The 16,749-nt window shown below is 43.9% G+C and overlaps 1 protein-coding gene and 1 pseudogene across 2 annotated transcripts in view; both read right to left on the bottom strand.

Annotated features, from left to right (window-relative positions):
• The window catches only part of LOC142793878 (uncharacterized), a 36,445-nt pseudogene extending 26,418 nt beyond the window's left edge, over nt 1-10,027 (bottom strand).
• LOC119170372 (uncharacterized) overlaps nt 7,105-16,749 on the bottom strand; it is a 127,227-nt gene continuing 117,582 nt past the window's right edge. For both annotated transcript variants that reach the window (XM_037421512.2, XM_075876478.1), the window contains exons 3-4: nt 11,681-11,872; nt 7,105-7,694 (exon numbers count right to left, since the gene is read on the bottom strand). In XM_037421512.2, the coding sequence (XP_037277409.2) occupies nt 11,763-11,872 (110 nt within the window). In that variant the 3' untranslated portion in view covers nt 7,105-7,694; nt 11,681-11,762. The remainder of the gene's footprint in view (nt 7,695-11,680; nt 11,873-16,749) is intronic.

Genomic DNA, 16,749 nt, shown 5'->3' with positions numbered 1-16,749 from the left:
GTTTGGTTTTGAAGGTGTCCAGGACATGTACTCAGCACCTCCACCAGTGTCACGACGCAGACACAGCAGAAGTTCGATATAGAAGAGCTCACTTTAAAAAAATGAAAGGCGTTCGTAAAGAGGATGATGATGAGGATGATGGTGATGATGCCTCCACTATGGATCTTGCCACTCAAGGTGATCGGCCAAGAATTGAGGATATGAAATTTAAAGCCTTTCGAATGATACATAATACTAACAGGAGGAGGATAAAGCACACGTAAATACAGAAAGAGAGCAATATTTTTTTTTGACATTTCGACTAGACAGAATAATATGTATCTCAAGTTGAAATTGCAGTTTATTGTACACGTTTAAAATTGATGTTAAGAATTTGCTTAATAATATTATAATAACAAAAATGCAAGTCGGAATTTAGAGGCGCATTCGTATTTTTTTCACGAAGATAACTGCAAACGGCATTAAAGGCATTGCTGTGACTGTAGCCCAGAACCGAAGCACCAAAGGAGAGTATATTCTCAATGGTGAAGGGCAGCCCAAGGTTAGCAAATGGGATGGCAAGGAGACGTTTTCTTAATAGACTGTAACGGCGACATGACAAAAAATAACGGTCTATTGATTCCAGATCTGTACAAAAGCTGCATAGGGGAGATATTCCCAGAGAAGCCGGGTGGGAATATAGATTCACAGGGGGCACACGACATCGCAGTTTCGTTAGCATGATTTCCAGTTGTCTAGTATGACACCAGCCGGATTTTCATCGATATTTCAAATGTCTAAATTCAGCACATGGTGTTACTGATTCAATGGCATCAGCCCTGAGTGCCAATTTTCGATATCTTATAGCCGTTATACTGGGCAGCACCGGAAGCATTGCTTGCTTGCTTGCTTGTTCCTTTCTCTTGTGGCTCTCACCCACTAAGGGGGATTGGCCAAGAAGCCGGTGGTTAATGCAAGTAAATACCTATAGATTTTCTAGATTAGGGGAATATGATTACTGTGTTTTGACTGTGAAATTAATTTGGCGCAATGTAAAAAAAAGAAAGAAAAAAGGGGGGGGGAGAAATAATGGAATTTGTTGAATATCCGTGGTGGAATCGTTATATGAAATTCTCCTGAAAGTTGAATCATTGCAGTGTATCAGCTAAATAATAAGTGGTAGTGTGACTAGTAAAATTCGAGAGCTGATGGCTGACTTAGCAAGGTAATCTTCTTGTGTTATATATGAATTCGCAGAGAGCCCCGCAGATAGCACAGATAGTACGAGCAAGGACTTCGTCTTTCTCTCTTGCTGCGCGAGCTCTTCTCTGCAAATTGAATGCGGCAATATGCGAAGCACGAATGGGAAATGTTGATATGTGACTTTAAATTCAGCACAACGTTACGAGGTGGAGGTAAATTATGCCGTACATGACTTCCGTGTCATGATTATCATGTTTGGATGCGTCCTTTACCTTCATATATTCACGTCACGTGATACCAAATTCAGTATATGTGGAGCTAGCAAAACGGATGCGAGCATTCTATGAGCGTGGTATGTTGTGATGTTCTTACATGACACGCGTGTCAGGATGATCATGTTTGCACCAGTCATATATTTCGTCATCCATCGACGTCACGTAATACCAAATTTGGTATATGTGGAGTCAGCAAAATGGCCGCGAGCGCATCATCAAGAGCCCAATATACTCCAATGTAGCGTGGACGCCCGCGCACGCTGGGCACAGCGAAGCTACGTTAGCAAAACGCGGGCACTCTATACCCGGCGACAACTTTCTGTGGCAGCACAGCCAAGGCTACGGAGCTGAAGCACGCTTGTCTTACTGCGCCACAGCATGTAGTGCCTCAACGAAAACGTTTGTATACTGTTCTGGGTAACTAAGATTTTACCATTCGTCACCTACATTTTTCGCGGATTTATTTTTTAATTAGTGAATAAAAACGTTGCGCAGTAGAAAACATTTCGTTTCACGCTCTCTCAGGTTTTTTGGGGTTTTTTTGGCTTCCGTCGCCTTTTTACCTCACCGCATTCCTCACTGTCAAAGGTGGCGTCCGCCGGTTACAGCTCGTCAACGTCGCTTACGGAGGAAACACCGCCGCGTGCCGCGAGTCCACCAGCTGCGCAGCCGTACCAGGCGTTGTCAAATCAAAAGCTGTCCGTACAGGCCAAGAAGGTGGCGTACAGCGTTTACGCGCAAGTAAGGAAAAGCAGCGAAACGCGAGCAAACGCAGCGAAACGCGAGCAGCGAAACCTGCAGCGAAACGCGAGCAAACGCGAGCCGAAACGCGAGCAATTTTTAATAATTGTGACACGAGCCGAGTTTCGCTGCATTCGCCGCGCTTCGCTGCAGATGACATGCTTCATTTTTGTTGTTTATTCTTCCAGATCCATGTACTACCTTGACGAAACCTGGGTCAACGCCGGACACACAAAGGATAAAGTATGCGCTGGTGAAATCGAAACCGAAACACCCGTCGAAGCGGTTGGACTACTTGGCGCAGTAGCACATGTGCATAGGCTCCGCCCACGTAGCCTTGGCCGTGCTTTCACAGAAAGTTGTCGCCGGGTATATAGTCTGATGCCAGGCGTGACCAGCGTCCGTCGGCACGGCCCGACGGCAACCGGCGCGAAGTACAGCATGCTTTATTTCGCGCCTATGCGTTACCTAGACAACACTGCGTCTCCCTCTTTTCGTAACGGAGGGATGCCGGATGCTCTGAAACGCGCATGCGTCAAAGCAACGCAGCGCGGTGCGCGCCTGTGAGTATAAGGCAGGACCGGTGCCTGGCGTGGCAACGCCGGCGTAACGCGACAAAATTAACGCCGGCGAGCACGTGCCCCGAGTCACGTCGAAATGTATTGGTGCATTGAGCGTGGCATGTAGTCACGTTCCCACATGACGCGCACCTCATGATTATTATGCTTTCACTGGTCACATACCTTCGTCGTTCATTGGCATCACGTAATACCAAATATAGCATATGTGAAGCTAGCGTAACGGCCGTGAGCGCATCATCAGTGTGGCATGTAGCCATGCTGTTACATGGCACGCATATCGGGATTATCATGTTTGGATGTGTCATTTACCTATGTCGTCCGTTCGCGTCAAGTAATACCGAGTAACCACAGGCGTGCCCACGTGGATAGGGTCAGGGGGGGGGGGGGGGAGGGGCGGCTTCACCCCTAGTCACGTGAAAAAAAAAAGGGTTGGCGGCTCAAAATATGCCCCATGCATTGACTTAGCAGGATGGGGAGGAGGGCGCTTGGATGAACTATTACCCTCAACCCCTCCCCCCCCCCCCCCCGCACACGCCTATACACTTAGCTACTCAGTGTCGTTAACGAACACGCTATTAGTGAATCACAAACGTGCCTTGGTGATTGTGATGACTCCAATAACCATATTTCCTATAAAAATGTAAATAAGCCGCAAAAATGTGACAAGCGACTGAAAAATCTTACAAGAGACTCGGCGTAGAAAGAAGCCCGAATCTGCCTATGATAAGTGCAACTGGCAACCCTTCTGTCTCGATGCATAGAAACGTTGCTGTGCTAAACAGTCTAGAATATGTCACTCCAAAATATTAGAAGTCAGCCCTCGTATAAACATGTGGTCCATTTAGGTAAGGCAGTTTTACTGTCCAAAGAAATCGTAAAGTAAAACACTTATGGATCTGCTCACGTCATTACCCTAGCTTAATACATGTGATGCGATGGTGTTGGCAACATTTGGGGTATAAGACTGAGATCTTGCTGCCTGAATAATCTCCTTAACAATCACATTTTTTAAAATGTAAATATTGTCCATAATATGTGTAGAACGTAATAGTACAGGTGTGTTCAAAAATATTTTGTTTCCTGCATGCTCAACGCTTATTCCCAAAGAGTTTGCGAATCGAAGAAACCTAAAATGTATAAAATACCAGTTTTAACTCTATCAAAAGAATGGGTTCTATCGCTACAGTCATTTTTTTTTCTCCAAAGTAGAAACAGACGCCAGTGCTTCCTCATTGATTTCATAATTAACAGATAGCTCCAAAACTGCCTTCTCCTTGTTTACCAACACTCTACACTTCGCTCAGACATAATGAGATTTTTATTGACGTGTTTAGACTGTCTGGTGTATTACTGCAAGTCAAAAAGTGCACAGCCCGTCAGTATAGGCTGTTCATATCTATGCTACCTAATAATAAGTTATTCGATAACCAAATGTGCCACATTCTGATCTGCTTCTTGAGGAAAACGGTTTTTTCTCGCGTGTTGGCAAAGTTAACTGTTCTGTTTGCGCGTGCCGGTGAACCAGTGTCGGCAACTGGTAGTACAGTTGGTTGCAGCGTTTTCCTTCACATGCACGAAACTGTATGTCAGCTTCTGATCGAACACAAGCGGAACCAGGCACTGATATTTTGCCGAAGAAACTACGATCTTTGCACAAAGTTGCCAGATTTGTTTTTTAATTTTTGGGATGTGCTCAGACACGCTTTCTACTACGACTGACCACCCTTGCAAATATATTGGGATTTTATTTTAATGTGGTATCAACAAATCTTCGCGTGGCCTACAGTAGTATAACATTGACCTTGGTGCATAGGATGCCTGCCTTGATGCCGGCGTCCCCACCCGTCGTGAGAATGCTCACACCCCTTCATCCCGTCATCGCCTTACTGTTCGAACCGGAGGATGAGGAGACACGCGTGCGCTTGTTGTACTGTCGCAATAGATCAGAGGGTGCCTCATGCATTCGCTTAAGGGGTGTCGAGGGCCCCGCCACGGTGGTCTATAGTGGCTAAGGTACTCGGCTGCTGACCCGCAGGTCACAGGATCACATCCCGGCTGCGGTGGCTGCATTTCCGATGAAGGCGGAAATGTTGTAGGCCCGTGTGCTCAGATTTGGGTGCACGTTAAAGAACCCCAGGTGGTTTAAATTTGCGGAGCCCTCCTCTGTGGCGTCTCTAATAATAATAGGGGGGTTTTGTGACGTTAAACAACACATATAAATCAATCAATCAGTCAATCAAGGAGTTTCGAAGGTGAAAGATATTCACTTTTTTTTTTCTAAGTCGATGCATTGATCCTGCCCGCCACCCACACAAACCTCTCCACACCTAACGATGATTTTGCATGGCTCCCAGGATCGGAGGCCTCTCACCTGGTTTTGCATTGCCTCCATGATGGCTTCGTTGATGACGCCGTGATGTGACTTCGTGTGACATGACCATAGGTCGGCGAACTCACTCATAAGTCAACTCAGCCGGAGTCAGACTCAGATCAAGCAGTGAGTCTGAGCCTAGAGTGAGTCCGGGTTAACGATATTTTGGTGGGCTCAAGCCCGAGTGAGTCCGGTAGAAGAGTTTTCGTGATTGTGAGTCCGGCTCAGAAAACTTTTGGAGAGTCTTAGTCCATGTGAGCTCTAAGCGCAAAAAATATGCCTATAGTGAGTCTGAGCGAGCTCCGCCATTTTCGCCGAGCTATGATTATGATGTTACAAAGTATGGTTGTCTGTGACATCACGAGGACGTCATCACATGATGATTTTGTGCGTCATTCTTGTTAAGCTGACAACACACACCAGTCAATTTTCGTGTTTAATGGGGCAACTAAGGTTTCGGTCTTAATGGGGTGACACTGTTGCACGTGTCAACCTTGTGTACGATCGAACGCTGGCATCGACACACGACAAGATGAAATAACGTTACCACTTACCTTTCGAAGAAGCCAATCAAACATTACTTGCCGCTTGGCTGCTGACCTCGAATCTGTTGGAAATAACGGTGGTAGATGCTTGATGGTTCAGATGTTGGCACTACACGAGTGCCACTATATTGTAAAGAGATTGCGGGGTTTGCCTGTGAGCTCAGTGCTACAGAAAGCGCTAATCAATTACCTCTCACTTGACGTGGCTAGATAATAAGGTATTTCATGAAGATTATTACTTGGCTCCACTGACGAGACCGATGACTAAATCCCCAGGCGATGAGTGCTCTCATGGACCCTTTTCTATGTAATCTTCTTGGCGAGTCGTCTCAGCTTTTACGGCATTCAATGTAGTGCAAGACACGAAGAGCCGATATTGCGGATCTACTTTAGTAATGAATAGAGGATTTACTCTGAGGAGAAGGAAAAAAAAAGAATGTGAAATTGCGCATAATTCTATTTGTTTTCTTAATATAGAGATATCTGAGTTATAATTGATATGTGGAGCTTAACGTCTCAAAACCACCATATGATTATGAGAGACGCCGTAGCGGAGGATTCCTGAAATTTCTACCACCTGATGTTCTTTACCGTGCATCAAAATCTGAGCACACGGGTTTACAGCATTTTCGTCTGCATCAGAAATGCAGCTGCCGCAGCCGGGATTCGATCCCGTGACCTTCGAGACAGCAGCCGAGTACCTTACTACTAGACCACCGCGGCGCGGCATATGTAGATATCTGCATCAATTTCCTATATGGATTTCATGTGATCTTTTAATGAAGCACTTTGTTCATTCTAATTACTCTTGTCATCTTCATTATTACTTGTATTTTTTGTATCAAGGCGGCATGTACATTTTTTTGCTTTAGGATGAAGCTAAAGCTAAAATTTTGGATGGCCAAAATCATAGCAGGCCGGAACGCGTTGATTGGGGCTCGGTTTCTCCATTATTACTTCTCTGATAAAAAAGTTTCAGCTTCCCGCCAACAACTGTTGTATACCTGTGATGAAGTCGTTTTATGAGCCTGTTGTTTTCCAGATTAAAACTGGGATGAGCCTCGAGTAGAGAGGTGGCATATTCTTACGTGAGGTTGGCACCATCAGGGGGCCATCGACTACGCTTACAAAGAATTGCTTCTCCCATTCAATTGCCACGTCTCTTGCCCCTTAACGGCTATTTGCAGGCGTCTATATTTTAGGAACTCGGAGGTGACCTCGCTTTCACGCACCCGCAGTTTTAAGGGGAAAGCGTTAAAACTAGCCACACATGTTGAAGTGCAGGGCTCCTTTTATTAGATTTTCCAACGCTGACACGGGGCTCAACAGACGCCAGTTATATCGTCGCGCGAATGCGCACAAACCGTTGTGGCCTGCGTACGCAGCTTGACGAAGCTTTCGGAAAACACTGAGTTTAATCGGTGCTTTTTATTCACAATGCAATGGAAACATTAACAAAACAACGACCTTTACCAAGCACTGCATACAACGGCGACTTCAGTTGACAAGACACAACACCGCAACATTTTTTGTATGTGCGTATGACTTAACAACGTAAAGCACATATTTGAGATACAGGAGTCGCGCAAAACAGGCTTTCATACTCAGTCTACAAACACAACACTTCACATTCATATATGTACTTTAATCTTTTGAACGAAAGTATTGTACCACAACTATTTCCTGCAAGGAATAAAACTGACTTAAATTGTTCTTCATATGTTTCCTGTTATCACATTTGTCATCGATATTTATTGGCGAACATGGCTCTGTGGCTTTTCGTCTCGCCTCGATTGTCGTGCCTACGCTACGTGTTGTTTTAAATATAATTCAAGGACTAAGTATAACATCTTTGTGGATTTTCAGTTTCATTTTTTTTCTGTCTTCGGTGGAGCACCCTCTCCGCGAAGAATTTCGGTCAGTCGAGTTTCGTAGATGATTTCTGGGTTGATATCTTCTTATTGAGGATTTAACCGGTTTTCCGAAGAATGGGCCATGTCTGAAAAGAGAAAAGATTAGGTAAAAAATTTGGTTATCGTAAGCACAGCAACTTCGTACATCTATGATAACATGCGATTGAGAAAGATTTGAGTTTCCTCGGAAAGCATGTGCGGTGCAGCGCCAGAGTGTCATTGACGTTAAAAAATAGACATTTGTCATCTTGAAATACAACTAAAATAGTATGAAGAAAACAAAATTTGAGAGAATCGGGCTTGAAGAGGTGAAAGATTGTTGAACTCGGAGTGTCTCTGGAGTGAACGTTTCGACAAATGTTCTTGTCTTCATGACAAGAACACTTGCAGGATACGAAAGACAATGTGCTGCCTTGGAGAAGCTGTGATGGCTGGTCCAAAACAGCTGCTCGACAAAAAAAAAAAGTGCTCCAAAGTACAATTTCTTGCAAAAAGTGAACATACACAAACAAAAGAATAAACAAAGTACGAAACCACTGGCACACGTAGAAACACGAGAAAATCTGATGCAAAAGAACGAGAAAGGGAGGTAATAATGCTAAAGAAAGGCAGGGAGGTCAACCGAAACAGGGTCCTCCGGTTTGCTACACTGCAGAAAGCCGAGGGGAAAGAAAAACTGGAAAGAAAAGCAGAGAAGAGCAGGCACGAGCAAAGGAGGAAAGAACAGGAAATGTAGAGAGCGGGAGTATACTGTGACCTGTCTCGTAGGCCACTGGCACGCAAAGAAAAAAAAAATCTGGCCCCTCTACACTCGTGGTGCCAAGCCCAAATAAAGAGCGTAGCTCAATGGCTTTCCTATTTTCTCTTTTTTGTTTTCTTACTCATTTACTTGTTCTGTCTGTTCTGTTTATCACGGTTTATTTTCAATTTCTTTTTTCTCTCCCGATGTATACGCGACTTTTTCTCGCTCTCTACTTATTTTCTATTTTTTCACTTTCTCAGTTTGTTTTTCTTTCACTTTCTGTTTTGCTCTTTCGTCTATTACTATCTCTTTTTTGCGTCTCTTTCTGTCCATTTGTTTCAGCGTCTTTCCATGTTTATATGTCTTTATTTCCTAATTTCTCTCAACTTCTATCTGTGTCATTCCTTTTATTTAATTTTCTTTCTTTCTTTCTTTCTTTCTTTCTTTTTTTCTTTCTTTCTTTCTTCCTTTCTTTCGTTTTTTCTTTGTTTCGTTTTTCTCTCTTTCTTTCTTTCTTTTTTTTCTCTCTTTCTTTTTTTCTTTCTTTCTTTATTTCTTTCTTTCTTTATGAACTCGTCTATTTGCTCATCCGAGTTGTTGCATGTAACGCCTGGCGCACTCGTTTTGATAACCAAGCGAAACGTGAAGAAGTGGCCAAAGAGAGTGCATGCCGCCCGAGTTATTGCTCTCACGAATGATGATAGCTTTTACACGACCGACGGAGTTTCTCCTCGCAAAAAATTTGATATTACTTTTACTCGGTAGTGGAGCTTCTAAATTGCTTTGGTGTGTACTACACCGAGGTTTTTTTTTTCGTTCGCCGGATAAGAATGATTTGTTGAACAACTTGGCTGTTAAAAGGTAAGCAAGGCCTTAAGCGGTTTTCGGGTGTGGTGACAGCTCAGGTCGGTGTTCTAGTACCGACTCTTCTTACAGGGGTCTGTCGTGAAGGCGGGCCAGCGTAGACGCTAGCGGCAATTTGTACGTGCTGTAGTAAGGACAGTGACAATGAGCGTGTTCTATGCTTTTCTTGCTTCCAAACATAAACGCAAAAGTGAAAGTTACATACCACTGTAGCTGTTGACCTTCCGCACTGCTTTTCTGAGATATCATGTAAGTGCTCCATGCAGAAGGCGAGAAGTTCGGCAGTCGCCGAGATCTCATACTACATGCCTTTATATGCGCGTAAGTTTCTCGTTTCTCATTTTTTCTCATTTCTGCATATCCTCTTACGCTGCTCTCATCGCCGCGTAATCGAAAAAGGGTTAAAAGTCCTTGCCTGAGTGCTGGTGTTGCCCCACGAACAACGATTCCAGTTTACGAGCTGCCAAAAAGAGCGCCGTGCACCGAAAACCGGGCGTGCGTTAAATACAAAACAAGGCAATTCGAATCCCATTCGCCCTTTTTCTTCAACTTCATGCCTGTTCAATGCCTGCATTTCGAACGCAAAGATGCCCCAGAAGAAAAAAAGAACAAGCTCTAAAGGAAGGCAAGAAAGTAAAGAGAAGGAGGTGTAATAAGGCGCCATTTCACTGCCAGACATGCAAGTCTTGATGGCCACTGCAGTAACGAATAGCTGGAAGGATCGGGGCTTGCAATGCACGTGCCTTACACAGACTGACTTGCGCGCACAGCGTTGCCAGACTGGCCGGGGAAACGCCGTGATGCAGCGTGCATTGTGAGACCATCGCGAATACGGCTTCGGTGGCGCCGGCCAAACAGGAAATTGCCGCAGCGCGCAACCACCACTCACGCCAGAAACAAATCGAAAACTCGTTGCCGGCTGTCGCTGCCTTGTCTTCTGTTCTTCGTTTCCTGGTGCGCCGACCAGGTCGGAATGGGAATGGTTCCACCGAGCGGCACCTCGTTATGATCTGACTTGCCTGTGTCTGTTAGGCCGAGTGTCTTTGCACCTTTGAGAGCGTGAATTTGCGTGCAAATGCTTGCTCCAAGCACCTAGCTTCACTGAGGCAGCCGAAGAAAAAAAATACTGCATGTTGTTTTTTTTTCTTTTTGAGAACACGCTAGCAGTATCTTGCTTTTTTCGATATCTACACTCCAAATATCAGGCACTGTTTTAGTTCTTGTTTCTTTTACTCTCGTGAATATTGCGGAGTTTACGAAAAACAGGAAAAAAAAGCAGAAGTGTACCCATAACTTCAGCACTAAAAGGCTTCGCTAGTCGAAATCATGGGAGGAATAGTGAGGCAGTCTCTGTTTAGCTATTGTCAAGATGTTTGTTTCTTCTGTGCCACGCCAATCATGAATGACATGACCTGTGTGCACGTACGTTCTTTTTTCTTTAATATGCGGACTTTGTGCCACGCCAATCATGAATGACATGACCTGTGTGCACGTACGTTCTTTTTTTTAATATGCGGACTTTGAGAATAGCTTGACGCACTTTTAGTAAAAATGCTGAATATCCCACGCATTGAATTAAATGAAAACAATTGCTGAAATCCACTTCCACGAAGACGCTTGCGTTCTTATAAAGGGAAAGGCATGTCAGGGTACGTCTCCCCCTTTTTCTGAAGAAATAAATAAACAAATATATATATATATATATATATATATATATATATATATATATATATATATATATATATATATATATATATATATATATATATATATATATATATATATATAGGTTATAAACTTCGAGAATAGTGCAGTATAGGAAACAAAACAATAAAATAAAATGGCTGCACTTGAGAGTGGATGTGAAGGGCCTCAATGATCAAGCCATGAATTTCAAACGATCCCATCACGATGGAATACATGCAGAAAGAAAAACAAAAAGAAACACTGAATGATTTATTAGAGCGCGAGTTTCACACACACTGTCACTTGTGCTGTGGAACTCTCTAAAGAAGCTTTGGACCCGCAGTCATAGGTCTGGTATGACACCGGTGCAAACAGGTAAACAACCTACCAGTGGATAGTCGACATAGAGTAATAGAACGCTATACAAAGCTAATTTCATTATTACAAATTTTCGCAAGAATACGCACCTTTCTATGCAGAGTAAGCAAGAGATGAATGCTGGTGAATGACGTTTGAAACATGATTTTGTAAAAGTTGGTGGATCCTGATGAAACGAGATGAAACGAAAAAAAAAAATGTGGAGCACATGCATGGCCTATCTGATACTATGTGGCGAGGAAAGTGACGAAGAACGAGTTCTATGGTTCTTTCTAGCTTCCGCAGTTTTTCCACAGGGCACAGCCAGTGCGTCAGAATAATCGAGAAGAGTAGCGTTAAGGCTTGGCAAGCAAGTTAGGCAAGGCACCCAAGACATTAGTAAGTAAATTAGTTGAGCCTCACCTCGCGAGAGAGGAATGCGTGGCTGGCGCAGTCCAAGGAGTCTGGGAGGGGGGTGCTTCCTGGACGCGGTGCTTCCTGGGAATCACCGCCTCCGGCCGCTCTCGAACAGGCGCTGCCGGAGAGCCTGCAGGTTCTTCAGGGATGGCTGGTTCCGGTTCAGGATGAAGTCCGGAAGGTCCACGCCCATCATCACTGCACCGCGAGAGACAAAATCTGTCTGTCTATCTATCTATCTATCTATCTATCTATCTATCTATCTATCTATCTATCTATCTATCTATCTATCTATCTATCTATCTATCTATCTATCTATCTATCTATCTATCTATCTATCTATCTATCTATCTATCTATCTATCTATCTATCTATCTATCTATCTATCTATCTATCTATCTATCTATCTATCTATCTATCTATCTATCTATCTATCTATCTATCTATCTATCTATCTATCTATCTATCTATCTATCTATCTATCTATCTATCTATCTATCTATCTATCTATCTATCTATCTATCTATCTATCTATCTATCTATCTATCTATCTATCTATCTATCGTGAGTTTTGTCACTGCGACCAGGACATGGATATCCCCTGCTGTCACTGTAAGTGTAATTTTAAGAGAACATACTCTATCCACAGCTCAAATATGAAACTGAGTTGAGGCACTTAGCAATAACGAGAGACAAACGTTAGCAGCGGGAGTAGTCTTGGATGCAGAAATCGGAACGTAGAAATTGAGAACCGCCAACGCCCTGTTTGCTTCATTACGATAACTGAGTGAAATTAGATTTTATACATGCGCCACAACGGTTGTCAAAGCAAAATTTCTATTGACTAAGGCGACTACATTGGAACAATAGATGAGACAGGATGCCTAATTAAATCGAGCAAAGTATGACATTTGCAATTTGCTCAATCAGTCGGCGCACGTCGACCTCGTTTGCGTTATGACCTACGTCAAGTCTATGCAATTGGGAAATATGGAAACTGGGGGTATTGATATTTCATTCAGCGCAAAGACGGAGACGAAATCTTTCTGCTTCTCTCCTGATTACGTGCGGTGCAAATTGAACTGTTGTAGTTGCGATTCTATTTCGGTGAATAACTTGTCGAAAGCAAGACATGTAAGTTTTATGAGAGCCTCTCGTGTTTTGCTGACTTTTACGGAAAGTGAGTTTTCAAAGAAGAACTCGATGACAAAAGTTGCCCTGAAGAAGTTCCCGTGGCGTGTTTGTGAGGCCTTCAATCCGTTCGAATTAGTCACGGAATTGAAACTTGCAGAGGCGTGCTTTTCAGGTGTCGTCAAAGGTAGACGTAGTAATGTACTGCGCATACTGATGACGCTCGTAAGGAAATTGAGTTTCGAGAAATGAATGGCTTGTCGGAGGTGTCCTTCGGTATAAGTGAAACATTAAGTACCCTGGTACTGAAACGACAATTTTACCTGGAGCCGAGAAAGATGAGAAAGAGATTGTTCTTTTGCTGGCTGGCACATGCGTTAAAAAAATGTGCGTTTTGCCATTTCAAAGGTGCTGGAATAGGGAATGGAGTATGCGTGTTTAAAATTTCGCCCGAACAACGGCAAGAGACGTGGTCTCTTTTTTTGAAGTGGTTCGCGATCGATAACTCTGGCCCTTCGATTAACTTGATTATTCAGTGGGATCTCACATTGAATCGCGCATTCTTTCAAACGCGCGCTGTGCCGATATCGGGCTTTTATCTTGGACTCGTTGAGAGTACTTCATGCATTGTTTATGTACGAAAGGACTTCAGTGAACGTCTGCTGAATGCGAAGGTTTCCACGAACAAGCCTTTTCTACTTGTTTTTGCCAATGCTCTTGTTTCAGCTCTGTCTTGCTTTCTCTCATCATCCTTGAAGTATTATTACTGAAACACAAATGATTAAATTTACGACTTTAAAGGAACGTCTACGCTTCACCTGATCTAAAGCCGGAATAAAATTGAAAGAGAAAATGTTAGGCACTATTATTAAAGAAAACTTAGTTCGGCCCTATGGAGTCTGTCAGACTGGTTTCGATGGACTAAATTAGGTTAGTTTCCAAAAGTAGACGCTTTTGGGAGGTGAAACTTGTTGGTGCAAAATTATCGGCTCAGCTCACCATGGATGATCCTGATGTCCGTTCACGCCGCACGGGCGCGATATAGATGCCGAACTACGTGTCACTGAAGAATTCAAGAAAGTTCAGGAAGGATGAGACAATTGGCTGTTACTAAACTATTGGACACAGTGTCGTTCTCCCCAACCGCCGCTTTCAGCTTTCACTTTCCATCTAAGTGACAGTAGTGTATGCGTTCTTCAATGAACAATCCAACTTAGTCTGCTTTGGTTGAACTTCAGGATCACGTAGAGAGCTCATGACTCAGCTAACCCTATTGAGCTTGAGAGGAAGCATAACAGTGAAACAAAAAGGAAGAGGAAAAAAAACGGAGATTAACTAACCAAGCAAGAAAGTCGGCACCGGAAGTGAGGTGCAAAGACAATTTGTGTTATTGATATATTGAGTTTAATTAGGCAAAATTTCTCACGCTTGATTTCCGGTGAGCCTGAGTGAGCTTGATTTCGTATTTCATATGCGTGTGGAAGTAAAGTGCAAACTGGCCGCATATTTTCGGCACCATGAAGACCTGGTGCAAAGAGGATTTATTGGCCTTCCTTTTTATATGGTGCCACAAAAGCTGAGAGGATTGTGAGCTGGATTCATTTAACGCAGAGAAGACTAGTTGACAGATAATCTGAAAAATTATCTGTTAAGTGCCGAGTTGATTTTAAACTATAGTAAGGAAGTAAATTTCGCAGATCACTTGTACGCTCAATACATAAGAGTATATTACAGCTTGCTTTTGAGTAGCATTGCAATTCTAATTTTTTTAGGGGGGGGGGGGAAGTGGGGTGCCTTTGTTTAGTGTTCGTTATCAATAACCCACCGCAGTGGTCCAGTATTTATGGTACTCTATGGTACTCGGCTGCTGTACCGAAGATCGTGGGGTGGAATCCCGCCTACGGAGGCGTCATCGCAAACGAGGCGACATGCTGAATGACCACGTATTTTTTAGATTAAGGGGCATGCCGAAGAACCCCACGTGAACGAACTTTCAGGAGCCACCCAACACAGCCCCAATCATAATCATATCGTAGATTTCGGACGTAATACCATGAATAACTGTTAGTTATATTACTTCGTCAATTAATTTCCGTACCCTTTTCATTACCGTATACAGATAACCCTAAAAGTGAATTTATAAAAAAAAATCTAGAAGCAAAACCATAGTAATGTAACAGCAAAAATTCTTCAGATGGCTGTGAGCACCCATAAATGTTACACAGTTGCGTAGAAGGAGAGAGAGAGAGAGAGAGAGAGAGAGAGAGAGAGAGAATAAAACATTCATTGGTAACAAATAAGTCAAAATAGTGGTTGAACCTCCTATTCCGGAAGACAATTGGCTCTCGCCACACCCGAGCTCGGTCAACCAGGGCTAGCTGCTGCACTGGGTCAGAGCTGGACAGGGTTGCCTCCCACTCGACTAATGTAGGATTATGATTGTCCGATATTCTGGGAGTGTTTTGTCACTCCCATACCATGTGAAATAGAGTGGCCGTATTGGGACAGAATTTACAATGCGGATTGCACATCGAAGGTTCTATCTTTTACAGTACATAAGAATTTGGAAATGCTGATGATTGTAGTCGTCTCCACGCGCCTTGCGATGCCTTACCTAATATTGGGTCCGGTGGGGGTAGAGTGCGTCTACTCAGCCTGATGTGTTGCAGAATGTCAGTATACGAAAGCAGGGGCTGGGGATCGTCCTAGTTAGCAAGAAGGTGTGCGGGGGATGAAGCAATGAATACCCTGTGTAATCAATCGCGGGCGGAGGTGTAAGCACGTTCATTACCTCTAACTCCTGTGTGCCCTGTTACCGTAGCAGTTGTATCCACTGACCGTCTTGATGACGGGCCACAGTCCGTTGCAGAATTGAATGTGCAAACCGGTCGACTTTACCTCTAGCAACACTGGGATACGCCGCTTGGGAATCCGTGAGGACAAAGGGGGCTTTTGGGTTACGCATAGTTAAGGCTATACCGGCTTCTTCCATGGATGTGATGTCTACTCCGCTAGCTGAGATGCAGTCCACGGCTTGCCCCTGCTTACCACGGCTACCGTGGCGCGGTTGTGCAGGGGTCCGGTGGCATCCACAAAGAAGGCGTCTTAACAATCTGAATATTTGTCATACGCTTTAGCTCTGGCACCTCGTCTCTTATTGTGATGGACGGGGTGCATATTACGTGGCAAAGGCTGAATATAAATTTCCTTTTGCCGTTTTTGTAGTGGTGATAGATTACCAGCGACCTGAATTGGTGGATTTTTGCCGAGAGTGTCTAGCGTGGCGCGACCTGCCTTGGTATATATGTATATGTGCGAGTCGAATCACTTGGTTTGTGCGATAAGCTTCGAAGAGCTCGGACGCTGTATTACATATGCCCATCGCGAGTATTCTGTCATTCATGGCCCATGGGGGTAGATTGAGGGCTTTCTGATACGAAAGTCGTAGTGGACGGTCTCATTTGTTTTGATATTTTTTCAGGTTGCGCTGGTACGGAAAGCTGTAAGTGCCGCGACTGATCACAAAGGCTTGTTCAAGACGCAATAGGCCCGCTTTCTTCATGTCTCGGTGTCGATTGGCAATTCTAGATATCATGCGTGAAATACTTGTATAGGTATGGCATAACTTTTCGATCGCTACCTTGCTGTTGCCCTGATTATTAATGTGCGCTCCAAGGACGCGGATGGTTTCCGCTTCCTTGACTGTGGATTGATCAAGTTGGATATTCAAAGGAATGTAATTGCCACGTTGCCTGAATACCAGCGATTCTGATTTAGTGGGGGAGCAGTGAAGTTCGCATGTTCGACCGATGCGTTCCGCAGTATCCGTAGCCCGTTGAAGCACTTCTTCCATTTGTTTCATAAGCTGCCGGTGTTCGTCCATATGGTAACGTCATCAGCGTATATTGCGTGCTTGATTTCGGATATCTCGCTGAGTGCTCTAG

Source organism: Rhipicephalus microplus, chromosome 2, assembly GCF_043290135.1.
Source record: "Rhipicephalus microplus isolate Deutch F79 chromosome 2, USDA_Rmic, whole genome shotgun sequence".
Taxonomy (NCBI): Eukaryota; Metazoa; Arthropoda; class Arachnida; order Ixodida; family Ixodidae; genus Rhipicephalus; species Rhipicephalus microplus.
The sequence above is the reverse complement of the archived record's forward strand: the minus strand, read 5'-3'. Positions and strand labels throughout refer to the sequence as shown.